At 36.6% G+C, this 24,712-nt stretch overlaps 1 protein-coding gene and 1 pseudogene across 1 annotated transcript; both read right to left on the bottom strand.

Moving 5' to 3' along the window:
- Positions 1-1,851: 1,851 nt before the first annotated feature.
- LOC117703845 (olfactory receptor 5G9) lies at positions 1,852-8,050 on the bottom strand. The gene is made up of 2 exons (XM_034495693.2): positions 7,844-8,050; positions 1,852-3,080 (listed from the first exon to the last, which is right to left on the bottom strand). The coding sequence occupies exon 2, from the start codon at positions 3,063-3,065 to the stop codon at positions 2,121-2,123; it is 945 nt and encodes a 314-aa protein (XP_034351584.1). The 5' UTR covers positions 3,066-3,080; positions 7,844-8,050; the 3' UTR covers positions 1,852-2,120.
- A 9,009-nt stretch (positions 8,051-17,059) lies between these two features.
- On the bottom strand, positions 17,060-18,000 carry LOC117703970 (olfactory receptor 8K5-like; annotated as a pseudogene).
- Between the last annotated feature and the right edge of the window lie 6,712 nt (positions 18,001-24,712).

Here is a 24,712-nt window from a genome sequence, read left to right as displayed (position 1 = left end):
ACCTACAAACTTCAAGTTCTCCTCTCTTGACCTATTAAAAAGCTAGCACCACAGATGCAAAATTCTACATCAGTTTTATGTGGGATCTAGGGATCTGAATCCAGGTATTGTACCCACTGAGCCATCTTTCCAGTCCTAGAAGCTGTTTTCATTTTATTTACCAGTGTGAAGTGTATGTAGGTCCCATCCTCTATAGGAAATCTTATTTGTTGATGGGAATTACTGTCAAAGACATCCTAATATCTTTGTCTGGGTCTGAAGTTCCTGGGAGAACGTAATTAACCAAACTGAACCCCAACCATTTATTCTCAATCCTAGTAAAATGCTCTATTTATAGTGATTAAAAACTCAAGCCTGCTTCTTTTCCACCTTATATCAATCAGAATGGCTAAGATCAAAAACTTAGGTGACAGCACATGTTGTTTGGAAAGAATGTGGAGAAAGAGGAGCACTCCTCCATTGTTAGTGGGATTGCAAACTGGTACAAACACTCTGAAAATAAATCTGAAAGTTCCTCAAAAAATATGAACTAGATCTACTGAAGACCCAACTATACTACTCTTGGGCATATAAGATGCCCTACCATACCACAGGGCACATGTTCCACTATGTTCAAATCTGTGATAGCCAGAAGCTAGAAACAACTCATGTCCCATAATGAAGGAATGGATACAGAAAATATGGTTTATTTACACAATAGGATACTATTCAGCTATTAAGAATGAGGATATCATGAGTTTTGCAGGCAAATGGATTGAACTAGTGAGGTAACTCAGACCCAAAAGGACATGCATGTACTCACCAATCGGTGGATATTAACCAAAAAAGTACAGAATACCCAGGATATAATCCACAGAACTCAAGAAGTTAAACAAACCAAAGGGTCCATGTGAGAATGCATCAATCACACTTAGAAGGGAGAAGAAAGTAATCATGGCAGGCAGAGAGAGTTGTCTATCTGGGTGGGAGTGGGAAGGAGGAGGGGAAAGGGGAACATGAAAACCCAGAGAGTGGGGATTCCTGGTGTGAGGAGGCAGGGACATCTTGGAGACAGGTAGGAGGAGGAAAGGGATGAGAAATTGTGGGAGGGAAGACTGGGAGGAGGCAACATCTGAACTGAAAAAATAAATAAATAAAAGTAATTAAGAAAAGGAAAGGAAAGAAAAATACTCAAAGCATGTCCAGCTGTCCTCTGGAGAAGAAAGAACCAGGATGATTTTCCATTGTCCCATCACTGATTTCCTATTGGTGGCTCCTGATGAGACACACAGTTACCCAATAACCTCATTGTGAAGCCCTTGTGGGCAGGGCTTGAGATAAATCTACTGTCTAGTTTTGCCTCGTAGCACTATAGCATGCTTCACTTTTTTTTTTATTAACTCTTGTTAATCAGAATATGATTGACATAATTGTGTATTTTATACCATGTCTCATTAGCAAAATTAAAAATAATCATAGATTCTGATTTATACCAGGAAGTCACTACCAAACATAATTTTGCCTTTTCAAAATAACTAGGTTTCTTTTTATGCTTTGAAATTTTCACACATACAACTGTGACATTTTGTTCAAATCCAGCCCCATCCCTTTTTTGAACTCTTCAATGGTTTCAAGTTGGCAGAAAGTTGTTCAAACTGTATGTAAACATCAACAACTATTATTTGTTTGTTTGTTTGTTTTAATGTGGAATAAAAACTAGCATGAAAATAGATTGTATGTGCATAAACTTACATTAATGAGGAAATTATTTAATTAAAATTACTTTCAAGCTAAGCAAAACACTCTGCTTATTATTTTCAATTTTACATATAAAATCCTGGGATATACATGCTACTGTGTATGACTCATATCTGGTTGCTCTTATGTTTATTAGATTTTATCTTGCTTCCAAAAAAATAAATATATTTATAGGAAAGAATCCTGTGCTTAAGTAGAAAGCTATATTCATAATTACATGATGAAAGAAAGCTTTATTTACCAACATAAACTGTTTTTCATGTAGTAAAATAATAGCCACACAGAAAGATAAAAAGAAGTCAATTACAAATTCTGAAAACTATTTATCTGGATCATGTCTAGAACTGTTGCTTTTAATCTATTTTTGTGCTCCAGATGACAATTTAGTTTTTGAGAAAAACTTTGGCTTTAGCAACTGTCCTGCCCATGGCTGATTTCACTTCCTTATTCCTCAGGCTGTAGATGAGCGGGTTAAGCATGGGAATCACTGCTGTGTAGAACACAGACACCACCTTATTGAGGTCCAGAGAAGAAATGGCACTTGGCCGCACATAGATAAAGAAGAGAGTCCCATACAAAATGGAAACTGCTGTAACATGGGAAGAGCAGGTAGAGAAGGCTTTCCTCCTCCCTTCAGCAGAGCGGATCCTCAGGATGGCAATGAGGATGTGAAAGTAGGAGACTATGATGGTGGTGCTGCTGACAACCAATACAGCTCCTGCCACAATGAAAACCAACAGTTTGTTGATTCGTATGTCAGCACATATGAGGGAAAGGATAGGAGACATGTCACAGAAGAAATGATTGATAATATTGGAGCCACAAAAGGGAAGTCGGAAAGCAGCTGTTGTGTGAGTCATGGTGTTGAAAAAACCAACAGCATAGGGTCCAATCACCAGCTGTATGCAGAGTCTCTGGGACATAGCTACTGAATACAACAGGGGGTTACAGATGGCAACATAGCGGTCATAGGCCATGGATGCCAAAAGAAGACACTCAATGGCCACAAAGAAACCAAAGAACCATTGCTGTAACACACAGCCCAGAAAAGAGATAGCTTTTCTAGCTGCAAAGAAGTCTATGAGCATCTTGGGGCCCACAACTGATGAGAAGCAGATGTCCACAAATGACAGATGGCTGAGGAAAAAGTACATAGGAGTGTGAAGACGAGAATCTACCCGGATGAGAATGATCATACCCAAGTTTCCAGTCATAGTAACTAGGTAAAAAAGCAGAAAGAGCAAGAACAGGAAGACCTGCAGCTTAGGGTTGTATCTCAAGCCAATGAAAATGAATTCTGTGATCCTTGTATGGTTCTCATCTGCCATCAATAAGGTTTGTCTCTATGGCAAGAACAAATGAAGAGCTTAAAACTGCTTGGTAATGCACAAGAGAAGACATGCCAGGCTCTAAGTTTGATCCTAATTGTTAAAGTAATTAACTTAATAAAGAGAATTGTCCTGAAAATATGCAATGTTGATACTGACATAATCATAATTCATATAAGGTTGCATAGAACTTGTGGATTGAACATAATAATAGAGACCACAACACTCTAAAACCTACAAAGAAAACAAAAACATAAGAATAATAGAAAATGCCGGGGCTGCAGAGACTGCTCTTCAACAGTTGAAAGCACTCACATATAAATACATAAATATACACAAACACAAAAATATTTTTTATTTAAACTACCTGGGCAAGAAGTCTCATCAAATTATTTGACAAATTCAATGCAAGTCCAATCAAATACCTAATTGCATATTATAATGCAACTTCCAATTGCAAAATATATGCAAGAGAAAATATTAAAAGCCAGCCAAAGCAAAGTTGAAAACAACATAGAAGGGAATAGTCTATTAGACAAATGGCAAAACACATTATAAAGATATAGTACTTAGAATAGTATGATATTCTTCTTAGGAATACAGGGATGTGATGACAAAGGAATAAAAAAACCTAAGATAACCATAGCTGATACTGGCACACATGTCAATTTAGCACAAATAAATGGAATGTGAGAGGTAAACCATTTAAACAGTTCCACTCCAGATTAGCAGAAATGTCAAGGCCCAATAAATGTGAATAATAATTTCTCTTTTACAATCTCAGAAATGAAACTGCAACAGTAACATTTTCTGCCATATATATATATATATATATATATATATATGGCAAATCACCTTAAATCACCTTTGAAATATTTCTATTTTTAAACTCATGGATCTGGGCTACTATCAGCCTTAGTTGTGAAAGCTGCTTTTTGCATTGGACAGAAACTAATGCCCCTTCTCCAGATCAGTGTGTTTGATTCCACCCAAGCCTGGGTCACCACTGTGATACAGAACAAACTCTAAGCAGTGGATGGAGATATGTCTAAAGCCCAATGGCTGATGTTTTTTTTTAAAGCATTGGGGGATTTTTATCACTGACTGACTCAGTGTATCTGGACTTTGCACACTAAGGTTTGTCTCTCTGGGAACATGAAATTTTCCAGTATCCCAACAGAAGCTTATACATTGTTATGGAATACAAAATATTCAGTGTTTAAAAACACATCTAATAATACAGTGGTTAGCTGTTTGGGGCTGAAGTTTGGCTGCAAATTATGCTGTCCTGTGTTGTTTTCTGTTATCTTCAGCCCGATGTCATTCCCTAACACACATATAAATTGTGTAGCCTAGAAACACTGTACAGATGACACTACACATACAAATGTGTATAGAAAGACACAGAAACTTTCCTTATCTATCCTGTGTAACCCAAAGGGCTATCATTTTCCTGTACTTAAAATAGATTTATTTTACTCATAATTACTGTGGGTAAATGCTGCTAAATAAGGTCAAAGTCTACCATTGACTGGATTGTCTTTTGAGGTCAGCACAAAATAGAGGACTCCTTTCATTGACAGGACTTGCCCTTCTCTGACCTTGTCTGAGGAGTTCAATGCCTACCCCCATCTCTACCTGTAGAATGTCATGTAGCCTTAGTTAGATTACAGGTCTTAATGCAGCGAAACAAACACATCAAACACTTAAAATACTAATCAAACAGGCACAAAGATCTCTCTCTATCACCAAACACCTAATTAAACCTGACATTATTCACACTTACTGTAATAAATGTCTATGCTACCCAAGATGAACTTCTCATTGTCGCTTGAGTCAGCCAACGCATATATCCCTCATCTTGGTCAGGTGGAAGGACCCACTAGGTGGGTGTTGGAGGGGGGATGACCCCCCAATGCTAACCATAGGAAGGGGATTTGCCTGTATTTTTGTCCTCTAGAGGACCAGCCTAGGCATATTTGGATCCCTGCCAGGAATATTCTACCCCCCACCCTACCAACCGAGAAGATGACTCAACTCCCATTGACAGATAAGGATGGAAAAAAAGATAGGAAGAGATATCATCTCTGACCAAACAACAAGATCTCCTGGAAGAATGTTCATGACCTAGTGGCAGCTGCCCAGGACATATACTCCCCACAAGATTCCCTTTCCTCAAGAGTTTGTGGCTCCTTGGGAAGAGCAACAATACCAACCAACCAGAGCTCAAAGCTCTGAGCTCACCGCCTAGGAGCACATAGAGAGGGACCCATGACCTCAGCTGTATACATAGGGGAGGATGACATTGTCAGGCATAGGTGGGTGAAGAAGTCCTTGGTCCAGGGAAGGCTGGATGCCCCAGTGTGGGGGAAATAGTGGGTTGGGAGTGGGAAGGTGGTTGGGAGCATATCCTCATAGAAGCAGAAGGAGGGGGGATGGGTTAGGGGGTTCCTGGATGAGAGGGGAAGTGGGGAAAGGGGATTACATCTGAAATGTAAATAAAATATCCAATAAAAAAGAAAAAAAAGATTTTCTTTCTTCTTATGGCTATCTTTGTTATCCTCCATTCTAACTGTTATAGCCCAACCTCATCCTAACCCTCTGAGTACCCACCACTGGAGAGTCTTCACTCCAACAAACATAACAAAATTATAAGAACCCAGGACTGCCCACTAGAAGGATGTTGGAGCAGGATTAAGCTGTGGTGGCACCATGCTTGCCAACCTTAAAACTCACTTTCTGCTTTTTATCCATGATGCTTGGATTGATCTATGGCAGATAGCAGTCACATGTAAGCTCTACCATAACAGATATGGTAAATACCCCATGGCAGACTTACATATCTCCAGCCAGCTTGTCCCTATTGCCAAAACAGTCTTCACTCGCATTAATATTCTTCAACAGGAAAATCAAACTTAGACACAGGTTCAAACCAGCCTTTCCTGGTTATGGTATATTCAGTATACAGCCAACCTTTTTCCTCTCACTACCTACCTTAACTCCTCCCAGTGCTTCTACTATGCTCCCCTCTCCTGGCCATTATTGGCAGTAATTCTCACTAACATCTTCTTTCATGAACCCATGGATCCTTACCTACAGAGCAATTATAAAACATCCTCTCTTCAACCTATTCCTGGCTCTCATCAAGCACCCCCCCACACACAAACACACAATATGTTCTAATATCACTGTCACTAAGCCAATATGTGCTAACAAACCTGCTCTTCTCTGGTGCCATAATACTACTGGTTCCTGGTTCCTTAAAATCCCCACTTCAAGGTTACTGTATATCTATGATACTTACTTGTTCCCCCAGGTTTATCTCTATGAGTCCGAGGAACTCACTTTACAACTAAAAGGAGACAGAAAAGAAAGAGGGAGAGAGAGAGAGAGAGAGAGAGAGAGAGAGAGAGAGAGAGAGAGAAAAGGAAGAAACAAAGAAAAAAAGAGGTTTTCATCCCTTTACTTCTCAGATTAGGTGTTATCTCAATGGATACAGCTGAAACTGCTGGAGCAGCACTCCTCTAAACACACCATTTGACCAGTGACTTCTAGGACAAACTCAACCAAGTGATGGCTTCCACTATAAACAGTCTTGAGTCCCTTCGAAGACAGATAACCTCACTAGCAGGGGTTGTGCTCCAGATCTAGAAAGCGCTGGATTTAATTACTGCTGTGTACAGAGGGACTTGTATTTTGTTGAGGAAAGAATATTGTTTCTATGTTACTGAATCTGGGCTGGTAGAACTGGTAGGCTGCTCAAATATCTACAGAATCTGAGGGCATGTTATTTGCCCAACCCTCCTGGTACTCCTCCTGGTACAACCCTCAGCCTCCTGGTACTCAAAGCCTTTTGTGGCTTGGTTTAATCCCCCTCCTTGATCATGTATTGGACATCAGAGCCCCGCTCTACCTGGCACCCTGCCTTCTCCGATTTTTAAAACAGCAGATGTAAATGGCATTGCAAAACTCACTGTTAATTGGGTTCTGGTTCAATACCCAGTCATCCCCAGCATAGAGGTTGAGAGGTGCAATGATACCTTAGTATTATAAAATAAATCAAGGATAAATGTGGGAAAATTCTTCAAATTAAAGTTGAAGTCTACCATTGACTGGATAGCCTTCTGAACTCAGCACATAATGTAGGACTCCCTTCACTGACAGGGAGTACTCCATTTGTTCCATTCTGGAACAAATTGTTCTTCTCTGATCTTGTCTGGGGAGTTCAACTCCCCACCCCCATCTCTACCTGCAGAATGTCATGTAGCCTTAGATTTCAAGCTCAACTTCCTCTCTTCTGATAAGAACCCATTCAGCTAGCTCCTAAAATGCTTTCCTGTACTAATGAGGCATTCAGTACCTCAAGCCAAAGACCTTTGCTAATCCTGGAGACATTGACTCCCATCCTCAAATTTTTATAAGCCATGAATCAGCCCAAGTAAAGTTGATCTGCTTCCCTGCAGCTGTTCCCAGTGCCGTCATTCACTGTACATACTCATAGTGCTTCTGAAGAACCTGTCCTGCTGCTTCCTTTCTTTTTATGGACTGATATTGACTGATGATTTCCAAGGGCAGAGAGGGCCAAAATTACTTCAGATTAAGTTCTTGATAAATTTTGATATAATTGTGATCTGATAATTCATATCTCTCTATGTCACATATTTAACTTGTATTGTGCTGTTCTACAAATCTATTTAATTCACCTCAAATTTCTATAAAGAATAAAAAAGAGAATGAGCGAGATATAAGAATGGATTTTGAAAGTGACCTTAACTTACATTTAAATAAATATCTTTCTTCTTTAGGGGTGATAAAAAAATAATTAAATTTAAAATATAATATAAATTGGACTCCCTCTCAAAATGCAGGCATCCTTGGTCCTGCCTGTGCCTCTGTACATGGAAGAGGCCAGGTTTTTCAGGAGTTAATTCTTACTCATTCTATTCTTCTTTCCAAAGAACATGTACAACTCCTCTCTGGAACAAATTGTGCTTCCCCTACATGAAATTCCCAGAAGCAGTTACATCATTTCCCACCTTGTGGGAGTTTATATGTCTAAAGTATGCTGTATCTTGGGAATTTTACTGTTTAATGGGAAGTAAATTTAACGTACTTGATATCATGAAATTCTGTAAGGAAAAATCCAGTGAGATCAACTTATTTGTGGATAACCTTGTTTTGTTGAGCTAATTCTTTAACAAGAATAAAAAGCTTCAAGATAAATGTATTTTAATAAGTAAAATAATTAGTACATTTCTACATTAGTAGATAGCTTGATATCATGTCAGTTTTTCCAAGCAACACTAGTAAGCTCCTACCTAGGACCTATGACCTCCATTAGCTGTGAACTTTGAACAGGCTTATATTACCAGGTTTATATTTCTTCTTGGGAAAAGGCCTCAGATACAGAGAACTGTTGCCATAGCAACCTATTGAAGATATATATATATATATATATATATATATATATATATATATATATATACAGAGGACCTATTGAAGATCTCTGTAGGCCCTGTGCTTTGGACTTCAGTCTCCTATAAGTTCATATGAGACAACTTTCTAGTGCCATAGTCTTGCTTTTTTAAAATTATTTTATTTACACTCCAGCCACTGCCCCCATTCCCTCTTACAGTTTCTCATCCCATTCTCCCCTTCCTCTGAGAGGGTGTTTCCCTTTCTTCCCACCAGGTCTCCCCCTTCCCTGGGACCTCAATCTCTCCAGGATTAGGCACATCTTCTCCCATTGGGACCAAAACAGGCAGCCCTCTGCTATATATGTGCCAGGGGTCTCTGAGCAGCCCATGTATGCTACCTGGTTTTGTGGCTCAGACTCTGAAAGCTCCCAAAGGTAAAGGTTAGTTGTTATGGCTCATCTTCCTATGGGGTCACCCTCCCCATCAGCTTCTTCAGTCCTTCCCCAATTCAACTATAGGAGTTCCCAACATCAATCCAATGGTTGGGTATAAGTATCTGCTTCTGAATTAGTCAGCTGCTGGTAGGGCCTTTCAGAGGACAGACATGCTAGGCTCCTGTTTGTAAACACTTCATAGCATCAGTAATAGTGTCAGGCCTTGGTGTCTCCCCATGAGATAGGGCCCAAGTTTGGCCAGTCACATAACTGTCTTACTTTCAGCCTCTTCTTCATTTTTGTTTCTGCAGTTTTTTAGACAGGAACAATTCTGGTTCAGAAATCTTGATTTTGGGTTAGTAACCCCATCTCACCACTTGAGGTCTTGTCTATCTACTAGAGGTGGACTCTTCAAGTTCCCTCTCCCCACTGTTGGGCCTTTTGGCTAAGGTCACCCTCATTAAGTCTGGAGAGTATTTCACCTCTCAGGTTTCTGAGACTTTCGAGAGGATCTCCTCATCTCCCACCTGCAAGAGGCTGCATATTACCATTCATTCTCCTGGCCCTCTGGGTTTCTCTCCTTCCCTCATCCTCACCATATATAATCCTGTTCTCCTTATCCCCTCCCCTTCTGCTCTTCCACCTAGATCCCTCCCTTTTTCCTCTACCTCCCTTAATCATTTTGTTCCCCTTATAAGTGGGATTGAAACACCCTTACTTGAGCCTTCCTGCTTGTTAAACTTCTTATAGTCTTTGAGTTATATCCTACGTATTCTGTACTCTTTGGCTAATATCCACTTATCAATGAGTATATAGCATACATACCTTTTTGGTCTTGATTACCTCACTCAGGATATTTTCTAGTTCCATCAATTTGCCTGTGAAATTCATGATGCCCTTGTTTTAATAGCCGAATAGTATTCTACTGTGTAAATGAACCACATTTTCTGTATTCATTCATCAGTTGATGGCATCTGGGTTGTTTTCAGTTTCTGGGTATTACAAATAAGGCTGCTATGAACATAATGGAATAGACAGATGATAGATAGATAGATAGATAGATAGATAGATAGATAGATAGATAGCTTAGAAATTTGTTCTAAAGTATTTATAAGATATATATATATATATATATATATATATATATATATATATATTCTTCTCTGAGAAGTGGTAGTTCCCCTTTGAGTACCAACCTACCATAGCACATCAAATGACTGTAGTACTAGGCATATTCTCAACCTCTGAGGCCAAACAAGGCAGTCTAATTAGTGGGAAAGGATCCGCAAGGAAGCAACAGAGCCAAAACAGTCCCTGCTCCAGTAGTTTCAAGAAATAAAAGCAAAGGGAATACTTACAAATATATTTTAAGAGGCCAGAACCACCCTAACACCAACAAATATTTTTCAAAGAAAGTATAAATGGCACCCAGTATTTTTGTTGAATATAGGAACCTGATGGCCCTTCACCCATGCATGTACTAGCAACACTAAGTGGATTCAGTGGGCTTAGAAATAAATGCATGAATATCTGAAAGCAAAGTGGGAAAGTATGAGAAGAATTGTAGGGGAGTGAGTGGGAGTACATTTGATGTTAAAACATATGATATATTAAATTACATATATTTATATACACCATTATGCAGATTGAATAGCTTATATGCTATAAATTATATGTGTGTGTGTGTGTGTGTGTGTATGAGTATATATCATTATACAGATTGAATAGCTTACATGCTTATATTTGGGGATATACACATATATGCATGCAATAGTAATCAATCAAGAACAAAGAGGAAATAAATTTGAAGGAGAGTGTGAAGAGGTATATGGGAGGGGTTGAAGGAAAGAAAAAGAAGGGTAAATGTTGAAATTAAATTATAATCTCTAAAAATTAAATAAAGAAATTCTCAAATGTTAAATCTTTTAAAAGAAAATATCAATAATGATTAATACAAGAATATATTAAAGAATATATTTAATATATTTAGGAATATATTAAAGAAGTTGACAGAGGAGTATTATGTTAGAGGGACAAAAATATGTTCCATTTACATGAGAATAAAAGAAGCATTGTCAAACACATAATAAAAGGAAACGCTTCTAGACTCATAAAGGTGTAGATATTGGTGTGACCATACTGTGCATGCAAGATAGAGACTATTAAAGATTTATTTTAAAAATCAAACATAATCTTCCATTTTTTCTTTGAGTATACAGCCATGAAAATAAGATCATTGTCTCAAAAAGCATAATCTAATAAAGATATCCCACTTCCATATTAATTTCAACATTACACACCTACCTATACACATAATGTTTATTTAAATTGAAAGTAGAAAGTTGAAACTGCAGTTTGTGATAACACAAATTAACCTATCGGAAATTATGCTAATGAAAATAAAATACAGAACAAAATGTACTACATTATCACATGTATATGAGGAGATTCAAAAGAATAATAAAACATCTTCCTTCCAGTTCACAGCTGCACCCAAAAGCAGATCATTTACTAAAGGTCCCACCCCTACCTCACCTACACCCAGAGACAAATTGACCCCCAAGGGTTCTGACACCACCAGGTAGGTTCCTTCTCCCCCAATACCTAACCTAACTGGGACTGACCTCCTGCCCAATCCCCAGGACACAGAGGACACAAGACCTCCTGCACTGCCAGAGACACAGCTTGCTTTCTGTCCACAACTGCTCCCTGTACCACACTACCCTGCTTATACCCAGAGTCAGCTTGACACACAAGAGGCCCAACATAACCAGACTCACAGGAGAGACAGCCTTTAGTCAGAAGCAACAAGGCCAGTTATCACCAGAGATAACCAGATGGCTAGAGGCAAGCTCAAGAACATAAGCAATAGAAACCAATGCCACTCAGAAATATCAGATACCAGCCCTCCCACAACAGTAAGCCCTGGATACCTAACACACTTGAAAAGCAATATTCTGATCTAAACTCCCAGCTTATGAAGATGATAGAGGACCTTAAGGAAAACATAAATAACTCCTTTAAAGAAATAAAAGAAAACACAGGTAAACAGGTAGAAGCCCTGAAAGAGGATACACATAAATCTCTTAAAGAAATAGAGGAAAACAATCAAATAGGTGAAGGAATTAAACAAAACCATCCAGGATCTAAACATAGAAGTAGAGAGAATAAAGAAACCAAAAAGGGAGACAACTCAGGACATGGAAAACCTAGGAAAGAGATTAGAAGTCACAGATACAAGCTTCATCAACAGAATACAAGAGACAGAAGAGAGAATCTTAGTCATAAAGGATACCATAGAAGACATTGACATAACAGTCAAAGAAAATACAAAGTGCAAAAACCTCCTAATCCAAAACATCCAGGAAATTCAAGACACAATGAAAAGACAAAACCTAAGAAAAATAGGTATAGAAGAGAGTGAAGATTCCAAATTCAAGAGTCCAATAAACATCTTCAACAAAATCATAGAAGAAAACTCCCCTAACCTGAAGAATGAGGTACCCATAAACATACAAGAACCCTACAGGATTCTAAATAGATTGGACCAGAAAAGAAATTCCTCCTGTTATACAATAATCAGAACACAAAATGCACAGATCAAAGAAAGTATATTAAAAGTTGTAAGGGGGCAAGATCAAGTAACATATAAAGACAGACCTAGCAGAATTAAACTTGACTTCTCAACAGAGACTCTAAATGGCAAAAGTACATGGCAAGATGTAATACAGACTGTAAGAGAGCACAAATAACAATCCAGGCTACTATACCCAGCAAAACTTTCAATTAACATAGGTGAAGAAACCAAGATATTCCATGACAAAACAGGTACCAAAGTTAAATCAGGATCAGATAAACTATCTAAACAGTCCCATAATCCCTAAGAAAATAGAATCAGTCCTTAAAAGTTTCCCAACCAGGGACAGATGGTTTTAGTGCAGAATTCTATCACAGCTTCAAAGAAAACCTAATACAAATACACTTCAAACTATTCCACAAAATAGAAACAGAAGGAACACTACCCAATTCATTCTATGAAGCTACAGTTATGCTGATACCTAAACCACACAAAGACCCAACAAAGAAAGAGAACTTCAGAACAATTTCCTTTATGAATAGTGATGCAAAGTTACTCAATAAAATTCTCACAAACTGAATCCAAGAACACATCAAAACAATCATTCACTATGATCAAGTAGGCTTTATCCCAGGGATGCAGGGATGGTTCAATATACAGAAATCCATCAAAGTCCACTATGTAAACAAACTCAAATTAAAAAAAAACCACATGATCATCTTATTAGATGCTGGAAAATTCTTTGAAAACTACAATACCCCTTCATGTTAAAGTCTTTGAAAGATCAGGAATTCAGGGCCCATATCTAAACATAGTAAAAGCAATATATAGCAAACCAGTAGCCAGCAGCAAACTAAATTGAGAGAAACTTGAAGTAATCTCAATTAAAATCAGAGACTAGACAAGGCTGCCCACTCTCTCCCTACCTATTCTATATAGTACTTGAAGTCCTAGCCAGAGCAATTAGACAACATAAGGAGGTCAAAAAGATACAAATTAGAAAAGAAAAAGTCAAAATATCACTATTTGCAGATGATAAGATAGTATACATAAGTGACCTCAAAAGTTCTAGCAGAGAACTCCTAAACCTGATAAACAACTTCAGCAAAGTGGCGTGATATAAAATTAACTCAAACAAATCAGTAGCCTTTCTCTACTCAAAGGATAAACAGGATGAGAAAGAATATAAGGAAACAACACCATTCACAATAGTCACAAATAATATAAAAATTTCTTGATGTAACTCTAACCAGGCAAGTGAAAGATCTATATGGCAAGAACTTCATGTCTCTGAAGAAAGAAATTGAAGAAGATGTCAGAAGATGAAAAGATCTCCCATGCTCACAGATCAGCAAGATTAGCAAAATAAAAATAGTCATCTTACCAAAAGCAATCTACAAATTCAAAGCAATCTCCATCAAAATTCCAACTCAATTCTTCACATAGGTAGAAAGAGCAATTTTCAACTTCATCAGGAGTAACAAAAAACCCAGGATAGTGAAAATTATTCTAAACAATAAGAGAACTTCTGGGGAAATACGATTCCTGACCTCAAGTATTACTACAGAGCATTACTGATAGAAACCCTCATGATACTGGTACAGAGATAGACATATAGATCAATGGAATAGAATTAAAGACCCAAAATAAACCCACAGATCTATGGTAACTTGATCTTTGACAAAGAAGCCAAAACTATTCTGTGGGGAAAAGTAAGCATTTTCAATGAATGCTGCTGGTTCAATTGGCAATCTGCATGTAGAAGAATGCAAAGTGATCTATGTTCAAAGCTCAAGATCAAGTGGATCAAGGACCTCCAAATACATAAAACCACAAATGCTGACTCTACTAGAAGAAAAAGTGGTAAAGAGCCTCAAACACATCAACAAAGGGGAAATTTTCCTGTAGAGAACATCAATGGCTCAGGCTCTGAGATCAACAATTGATAAATGGGACCTCATAAAGTTAAAAACATTCTGTAAGGCAAAGGACATTGTAAATAGGACAAAATGGCAACTTACAGACTAGGAAAAGATCTTTACCAACCCTACATTTGATAGAAGCCTAACATCTAAAATATATAAAGTCTTAAGAAGAACCAAATAACCCTATTAAAAATGGGGTACAGAGCTAAACAGAATTCTCAACTGAGGAATCTAAAGTAGCTGAGAAGCACCTAAAGAATGTTCAACATCCTTAGTCATCAGGGAATTGTAAATCAAAATGGCCAGTGGTCCACCTCAGACCAATCAGAATGGCTAAGATCAAAAACTCAGGTAACAGCACATGCTGGCAATAATGTGGAGAAAAAGGAACACTCTTCCATTGCTGGTAGGATTGCAAACTGGTACTTCCACTCTGGAAATCAATCTGGAGGTTTCTCAGAAAATTGGAAATAGATCTACCTGAATACACAGCTATGCCACTTTTTGGCATATACCCAAAAGATGCTCCAACATATAAGAAGTACATGTGCTCCACTATATTCATAGCAGCCTTATTTATAATAGCCAGAAGCTGGAGTCAATGTAGATGTCCCTCAACAGAAGAATGAATACAAAAAAGGTGGTACATTTACACAATGGAGTACTATTCATTTATTAAAAACTGACTTCATAAATTTCACAAGCAAATGTACTAGAAAATATCAACCTGAGTGATGTAACCCAGCCCCAAAAGGACACACATGATATGTTTTCACTACTAAGTGGATTTTAGCTCAAAAGCTCAGGGTACTCATGATACAACTCACAGAACATAGAAAGCTTAAGAAGAAGAAAGACCAAAGTGTGGACACTTCAATCCTACTTAGAAGGGGGAACAAAATAATCACATGAGGTAGAAGGGAGAAAGTACCATGGAAGGAGGGGGGAGGGAAAACAGGATAAGGCATGAAAAGAGACAGGAGAGATGGTCCAGAGAATCAGGAGAATAAATAGAAATATCTAGCAGCAGGAATCGGGAACAGGGCAGGGAACAAAAAGTCCCAGATTCCAGGGAAACAAGAGGTTTTCAGGACCCAATGAGGATGACGTTAGCCAAAATATCTAATAGAACAAAGATAGAACCTAAAGAGATTACTTCCAATATATAAGCACCAGTTGAGGGATGGGGCCACCCACCCATCTCTAAATTTTTAACACGGAAGTTCTATCAAAAAAAATGCAATGAGAAAAAAAAAGAGCACAGACTGAAGGAAAGGCCATTCAAAGACTGCCCCACCTGGGGATCCATCCCATCTGCAGACACCAAACCTCTACACTATTATTGATGTCAAGAAGTGCTCACAGACAGGAGCCTAGTATGACTGTCCTCTGAGAGGCTCTGCCAGCACCCCACTAAGACAGACGCAGATGCTGACTGCCAGCCATCAGACTGAGCCCAGGAAACCTCATGGAAGAGCTAGGGGAAGGACTGAATGAGCTAAAGGGGATTGCAACTCCATAGGAAAAACAATATCAACTAACTGGAACCCCCCAGAACTCCCAGGGACTAAACCACCAACCAAAGGGTTCACATGAAGAGACCCATGGCTCCAGCTACTTACATAAGAGAGGATTGCCTTATCTGACATCAGTGGGAGAGGAGGTCTGTGGTCCTATGTAGGCTTGTTGCCCCGGCATAGTGCGATGCAATAGAGGAGAGGCAGGAGTGGGTGGGTGGGTGAGTACCATCATAGAGGCAAAGAGGAAGGGGAATGGGATGGAAGGTTTGTGGAGGGGAGACTGGGAAGGGCGACAACATTTAAAATGTAAATAAATAAAATAACCAATTAATAATTTTTTTTAAATCGCAAAATATTAATCCAATTACTAGAAATTGAAAGGGAAAGTGAAAAATATGAATTGCCAGGTGCAAAGTGTTTGGTATAATGAGAATTTTAGAGACCTAAGTTATAGCTTGAGTATTATAAACAATAGAATTGTGTTAAATATTTAACTTTCACAAAAGCAAGATTTTATGCACAATTACACAAGTAAATTTGCATGAAGTGAATTAACTATATTTATGAATATATGTCTACCTCTATATCATGTCTCTATATCAATAGATAGATAAATCAATATCTATCTATTACCTATATCTATATTGGTATATATAGATATAGAGAAAGATAGAGAAAGATATATATGCAATAACACTAATTTAAAAAGAGGAAGGATAGCCTGGCAGTGGTGGCGCAGTGGAGCATACTTTTAATCCCAGCACTTGGGAGGCAGAGGCAGGTGGATTTCTAAGTTTGAGGCCATCCTGGTCTACAGAGTGAGTTCCAGGACAGCCAGCACTATACAGAGAAACCCTGTCTCAAAGGAAAAAAAAAAAAAGGAAGGAGAGTGAGTACGGGTATATGGAAGATGTTGGTGGAAGAATCAAAAATCTCAAGAAAAGTTAAAAACTATCTAAATATGGATAGAAAAAGAAATAAATGATAAAGTATGTTGATTTGAAAGATTAAGAATGTGATATGAGAAAAGTCGAAGTTATCTTAATGACATGCAAAAACAAAAAATGTAAAATAAAATTTGGCTTGTTATAATGTATTATAATGACATATAATACTGGATATTAAGTATTAATTTTAAATTGATTCTTTAATGCCCTGTAAAAGGCATTTTTTACATCTTTGTTTCTTAAACTGTATATCAAGGGGTTAATCATGGGGATCACTAAAGTATAAAACACAGAGGCTATTTTATCATTGTCTAAGGAGTGAGTGGATTTAGGTTGCACGTACATAAAGAGTAGAGTACCATAGAACACCACAACCACTGTCAGATGAGACCCACATGTAGAGAAAGCTTTTCTCCTGCCTTCTGCAGAATGCATTCGACATATGGCCAGCAGAATCAGAATATATGATCCAAGGACTACCAGAAGAGAAGAGATCAAATTCAGTGCTGAAAATAATATGATCAGCAACTGTATTTCTTCAGCATTTGAACACAAGGTAGGTAACAAGAAAACAGCATCACAGTAGTAATGGCTGATGGTGTTCGAGCCACAGAAAGTTAATGTGAAAATCTTACTGGCGAACAGCAGAGCCTGGAAGGTGCTGTAGAGGTATGGAATGCCCACGAGCACATGGCAAAGTCTCTGAGACATGATCACACTGTAGAGCAGAGGGTTGCAGATGGCCACATAGCGGTCATAGGCCATTGCGGACAAGACAAAAAGCTCACTGATAATGAACAAAAAAAGAATGACATCTGTGTGGCACATTCATAGAAAGAAATGGTTTTTTCATCCATAATAAAATCCACAAGCATCCTTGGACAGATGACAGTAGAATTTCCAAGGTCAATAAAAGCCAGGTGTCTGATGAAAAAGTACATAGGAGTGTGCAGGTGAGAGTCCAGCTTGGTCAAAATGATCATGCCCAGATTGCCCATGACAGTAACTGCATAGATGATGAAGAAGACCCCAAACAAAGGAAGCTCCAGCTCAGTGTTCTGTGTGATTCCCATCAAGATGAACCCAGGCAGTGATGTTGTATTCTTTTGCCCCATGTCATCCAATTTTATCCTCCAAAAGAAGAAAACATTGTTTTCAACTTTGATTAAGTTATATTTGTAGGATGAACAGATATTTTAAAAATAAGTAGTCACAAACAAAATTTGCATATGATTTTCTATATGAATGTATAAATATTCTACTTTGCAAATGATCTCTTCCATAAGATATGTAATAAATGTATATATCATTACATTGCAATCATACACATATGTTTGATTATTATTACACAAAGAGCTTGATGTTTTAGAATGCATCTTTATTTTGTCTAAATTTTGTATACAGTTTTTGTATTCTTGAAAATTGAGACAGATATAAAATGAAGCTGAATCACCTTGACTATTACAGTTTCTTAAATCAAATTCTCCCATTATGAGAGACATATGGAAATGAAAATACATAATTGTATATCTTTATAAATATTTCCAAAAAATGCACTTTACTCATAGTAAAGTGTCCTGATTTTAATATTCTATGTCAATTTCCACTCTATTTTAAATATGCTATTATGAAATGCATTGATGAGTAGACTGTATTACGATCTTGTATTTAATAATGGTGAGTGGAGTAGAGAACACGTCTCAGTCTATAGTAATTTCTAATCTGGTACAAAAAAGGCTCCTAAAAGCACTTATCACAATTTATGGAATTATGCTTGAATTGTATAAATAAAATATCATGCTAATAAATATGTGTGTGCATCACTGAAATTTAAGTTTTGACTGTATTGCTATTGAGATAAAAGTAATAAATTTTCTTTTCAGTAAAAAAACTCACCTATTTTATGCTTCCAGAAACAATGTTTGGATACATTCCAGCTAACATATTAATATTTAGAAATTTATTTGTATACTTTTGCATAATTATTCTATAATACTACATAGAAGAAATGATAGAGCCTGTAAGATGTATTTACTTTGCATTTTTACATTAGATATTAAGATTTATTTGCTAACTCAACTGAACAAAGAAGTATTTAAGCTCAACATCATGACTGAATATATTTCAGTGGTATTTCTTCTTCCTTTAATAAATTTTCACAAGCTGAGAAGCAAAGTAGTTTTCCATTGAAATAAAATAGTGAAGATGCACTAGCTAATTCTACATGATTATTTTCCTGCAGTCCTTCAATCTCTGGTCAGTGGGAATCTTCATTGTTGTCAGCATGATTTCCAGTTGTAGGATAATCAGAGTTAGTGTTTAATCAAGAAAAGTTCAGGGTAAGCTTGTCAGCATTTGCAGCACTAATGTTAACCTCCTAACTCTTATACATGCAGCATTGCTAAATACTCAATAAAAATACTTAGTGTTTAGGATATTTTATGAAAATTTTCATGCTAAAAGATTCTTTTGTGAATGTATCCATAGGAAATTTTTATCATGTATATATTTATTACTTGTATTATTTGTATTGTAAGTTTATATAAAATATAGTATTTTGTTGTCTAACATTATATAGGACTCACACCAAAACTTATTTTTTTATGTAAAGCAAATATGATGTGCCATACTGTTTTGCTTCTGAAAATAATTACCTTATTATTCTTAATATGTGAGACCAGTAACGAATTATTGATATATTTCCCACTTCTAATTCGAATCCCTCATAAGTATGGTGGATTAAGGATATCTGCTCAAATGATAAAATGTAATGTCTTAAGGGAAGTTTACAACTCCAAGAAACACAAATGAATGTACTATTTTTGTCCTGCATCTTCAAGGAATCAGAGAGTGCCAACAGCCAGAGGACAGGCACAGTATGAAAATATTTTATGCTGGCATGTATCTGTATCAAATAAATGAAACTGCTTACCTTTGGAAAAAAAGACCAAATTATCATATTCTAAATCACTTGTACTTTCTCTTTAGGGTAGCAAGAATTTATAGCTTTCTTTGCTCTTTCCAATGTTCCCCAGAGAAGTATCATACAATTTGTTCAAATGATCACATCCAGATCATCTTAGAGAGTGAAGACTTTGTGTGTCTTCTAATTGTCTGGGACACTCTGTGTATTCCCAAAGGGGAAATATAAAGTTAACTATTGAAAGGAAATTAACAATCTGTGATTTCCACAGAAACATAAATAACTTAAATAATTTATTCATTAATTTAAAGATTATCAATTATTAGTGTTACCATGGGAACTAACTTGACATGTGCTTTACCCTGTAAAAGTTCAAGACTTTCAAAGTTCTGATAGAATTCTATATGCATTAGTGCCACCACATAAGGTATTTTTCTTCTAATACTCAGGAAAACATATGGGAGACATTAGACTTACCCATCAAGCCATATTTGAGAGTTAGCTATTCCAATTTCTGAAAACACGCAGCTATGTTCTTCTCAAAACCATATTATAATAGCTAAAATATTTGAAATAAATATATCCTCTTTAGTTTGAAAAACATATGTCTGTTGTGTCATAAGAAAAGTCTTTGTAACCTGTTGTAACCCAAAATGCTATTACACCGAGGATCCAACTATTGTAAATCCTGAATAAAGGTCCGAGTCCTTTTGGATAATAGACCCTGTCGTGATATCAATATTAAAATCTGACATGCCTTCCATATGCATAAGAATTAAGTTACATTTACATATAATGGAACATAAATCATACAAATTGATATTTTTAAAACTGTTTGCTATTTGAGTAATTTTTGTGCAAAACCTAAATAAATTTATAAAATATTTTCAACACCCAAGAGAAATTTCTTCATGTTCTAAGTTATATCATTTATTACAAACTTATCCTTTAATTTTCAAATATTTTTCCAAGTTTAAATACTGATTGACTTTTAATATATAGCTACCATATTTCATATTAGAAGAGATAAAAAGATTTTGCTATATGACAATACTGCATAACTTTACTGTATTTTTATTTCTCCCCTTTCAATGATATTAGGTTCTTCTCTAATGCATTATATAAATATTACACTTTTCTCTCCCTTTACTCATCCTACAACTCCTCACTACCCTTCTCATCTGATTCACTCACCTTCTGTCTCTCATTAAAAAATAACACAAACTTGTCTCTAAAAGAAAACAACAAAACATAACAATAAAAATATAACAATAAAAACTGTCACACCAAAATTGGACAAGGCAAATCAACAGAAGGAAAATAGCCAAATAGATGAAGGCCCAAGAATCAGGGACCCACTTCTTCACACAGTCAGGAGTCCCATTAAAAACACTAAACTGAAAGCCACAACATATCCCTAGAGTAATTGGTACAGAACTAACTGTGCCAGTCCTGTGCTTCCTGCTTCAGTCTCTGCATTCGTATGAGCTTTGCTCAGTTGATTTAGAGGGCCATGTTCTTGTGTCTCTATTCTCTCTGCCTATTGCATTTTTTTCTTTCCTCTTCTGCAGGGTTCTATGTGTTTTTAGGAATATATTTTATGGATACAGTATATTTAGAGCTGAGTATTCCAAGCACTGTATTTCTCTCTCTCTCTTTCTCTCTCTCTCTCTCTCTCTCTCTCTCTCTCTCTCTCTCTCTTGCTCTCTCTCTCTCTCTCTCTCTCTCTCTTCTCTCTCTCTCTGTCACTTCTATCTGTCTGTCTGTCTATGTGTGTGTGTCTCTTTAGCATCTTTGTTGAATAACAACAGCTGTAGTTACAAGCACTCCTGTTTGAGTCTAATTTTTGTTCCACTGAATTACATGAACAATCTGTACCAGTGCCATACTGGGGCTTTATTGAGGTACCTCAATAAAGTACATGTTGTACATGTTGAAATCTGGAATGATAATCTTGCCAGCATTTTTTTTTTTTTTTTTTTTTTTTTTTTTTTTTGCTAAGGAGGATTGCTTTGCCTCTCCAGGTATTTTGTGGTTCCACACAAATTTTAGTATGGTCTGTTCTATTTCTGCAACATATGGATTTTGAATGAGATTGCACTAAATCAATATAATTCTTTTGATAAATGCTCATTTTTAAATTTTAAATTTTTAAATCAATTCTACAAGTCCATGAGCATGGCATGTAGTCCCATCTTTAAACATCTAACTCAGTAATTTCAAAGATTCAAAGTTTTCTCTGTAGCAGTCTTTTACATTCTTTGTTCAGTTTATTCCTAGATATTTTTTAGATTACTACTGTAAGTGGGAATGTTTCTGTGATATTTTTCTCAACATGATTGTTACTGTGTATAGAAAGTCTATTGACAGAAGGAGAGGAGAAGCTAGGTGATGAAAGAGAGATAGAGGGGGGAGACAGGGAAGCAGATGTTCATGAATCTCCACCAGTCAAAGATAGTAGATATATCTAGGTTGGGTAGTGGGTTACACCTCTGATTGAACAATACCAAACTTATAAAGCCTATGATTAACATTTTTTTAAAAAATGTATAAATGCAAAAAGGAAAAGGGGGCATGGGATAGGGGTTTTCAACGGGGGGGTAAGGGGAAAGGGGATGGCATCTGAAGTGTAAATGAAAGATCTAATAAAAAATATATAAAAAAAAGTATTCTAGGAATCAAATAAATTGGTATGTATAAAGCTCTTGGCAAAAAAAAAAAAAAGTCTATTGACTGCTGTAGGTTAATTTTGTACCCTTCCACTTTACTGAGAGTGTTATTTTTTAGATATTAAAAGTGATAGATCTCAGTACCAAGTATAAAATCCCTGCCTGTGGAACAAATCTAAATCTCAATCATAACATTAATAAGTTACTTCATACGTGTTGTGCCTATATTGCAGAAATATTGTATATATTTCCTAGAAGATAAGTTTTTCATGAACCAGTGTCCATCACTGGGTAAGAGCACTGATATATTTTCTTTTCTGATAGCTGTACATTTGGCACTAACAAAGCTAGCCAGCATGAAAGAGCTTTCTCAATTACATTGAGAATGATTCTTTGTGTCTTTCAGCCTAATGGTGTATTTAGCAACAGAATATTACTATGTGGTTACTGAGATAACCAAGAGCAGTGGCAATAGTGTGTGATGCTCTGGAAACCACTGGGGCCTCGCTGAATAAGTCATAAAAAGACATTCAATTCCTTGTACTATGTTTTTTCCCTCAATAACCCAAGTAATTGTGTGCAATACTGTCCATTCATTCTGGGTAGTTTCATTCAAATCCCTTTCTTAGAGTTGATGCTGAAAAATAGCTTATTAGCTAGTGTGTTTATATAAAGCCTTTTCAGAAATCTTTAGTTTTATTAACCCAATAACGACCTCTTCCTCCACATTTCCCAAACCCCACAACCACTTAATTCTTTAACCTTCAGTAGTCTTGCCTTCTTATTTCATTTCACATATATTTTATTATCTCCCACTTATTAAGTTGAGTTGTAAGATTAGAATTAGTATTACTTGTTCATACCTTTTTATTCTGAATTACCCTTCCCCTTTCTACTCTGATTTCCCTGATAGTCACATACCTTTTGTAGGTAAGCCTCTCTGCCACCAGTATTCCATTGCACTGCTTCTCTTCTGTCTATAACCTTCTATCACATCCCTTAACATACCCCATTAAAGCACCTTTCTAGTTTTCTGACTTTCATTTTTGTTACAGATTAAACCTACAAAAGATTTAAAACCAGATTCCACACATGAGAAAAGAGATGGCTTTTGTTTTGGGGAGGGGGGATTAATTACCTCAGATTAATTAATCCAATATAAAACTTGCCAGTGCCATTCATTCATCTTTAGATTTAAGAATTTTTATTGTTTCTTTTATTCCTTTTCATATTATAATATAATTATGCCATTTTACTCTACCTTTTCCTCCATTTAAACTCTTCCACATGCCACTCCTTAGTCCTTTTCAAATTCATGGCCTCTTTTCTTCATTAATGTCTCATAGATAATAAATGAATAAATGATAGATAGATAGATAGATAGATAGATAGATAGATAGATAGATAGATGCATTGTGATCTTTTGTAATGATTTCTGTCTACTACAAAATACATATTTCCTTCTTACTCCTTAGATGAGGGGTAAGAAGTACATTTATCTGTGGTACAAGGATAAGAATTTAGAACACAGTTATAGAATATACTGGTATAATAAAATGATGGTTATAGGGCTTTTCCTTCAAGATTCAAGGCCCCACTAACCCCAGGTAGTTGCCAACTTTTCCAGTACCAGACATATTTCACTCCTGTTCAAATGGCTTTAAATTTAAGTAGAGGGCTGTTGGTAACCACAAAAGTATGTATGCCTCAATTGCATACTTTTGGTTATTGTGCCATGCTCTTTGTTTTCAAGGTTCTCATGTTTCATAGTAGGATAGGACTATTGGTTGTTTTTCATCTTTAGAAGCTTATATAGCCGCTTCTGGTAGTAGGAAAGTTTGTCCTCAGAGAAGAAACTTCCAGGTCAGATACTGCTTGGTTCTTCTTCATCTTGTCTCATGATGTCTTCAGCAATAAAAATGTTCTTTCTACCTCTGTACCATAACAAAAGCAATGGTAATAACCTATAATGTATTGAGTGTCTCTGTGATGATCCTTATTAACAACATGAAAAAATCTTTTCATGGTTGGCATTGGAGCTCAGATAGGACAATTTATTTTTAAATATACATAAATTTATATACATAGACTTAAGTGTGCTATAGGTATTTGGGGGAAGATATTCAATAGTAGGATTCCTTGAACTTTTTCAGCCATCCCTACTGTTATTTTTTCCCTTCTCTTTGCTTCTGTTTTATCTCCCTCTCATTTTCACACCCTTTTTTCAACTTCCTT

Source organism: Arvicanthis niloticus, chromosome 2, assembly GCF_011762505.2.
Source record: "Arvicanthis niloticus isolate mArvNil1 chromosome 2, mArvNil1.pat.X, whole genome shotgun sequence".
NCBI lineage: Eukaryota > Metazoa > Chordata > Mammalia > Rodentia > Muridae > Arvicanthis > Arvicanthis niloticus.
The sequence above is the reverse complement of the archived record's forward strand: the minus strand, read 5'-3'. Positions and strand labels throughout refer to the sequence as shown.

Excerpts from the sequence above, each read along its gene's own strand:
- LOC117703845 (XM_034495693.2), bottom strand. The coding sequence starts at position 3,065 with ATGGCAGATGAGAACCATACAAGGATCACAGAATTCATTTTCATTGGC.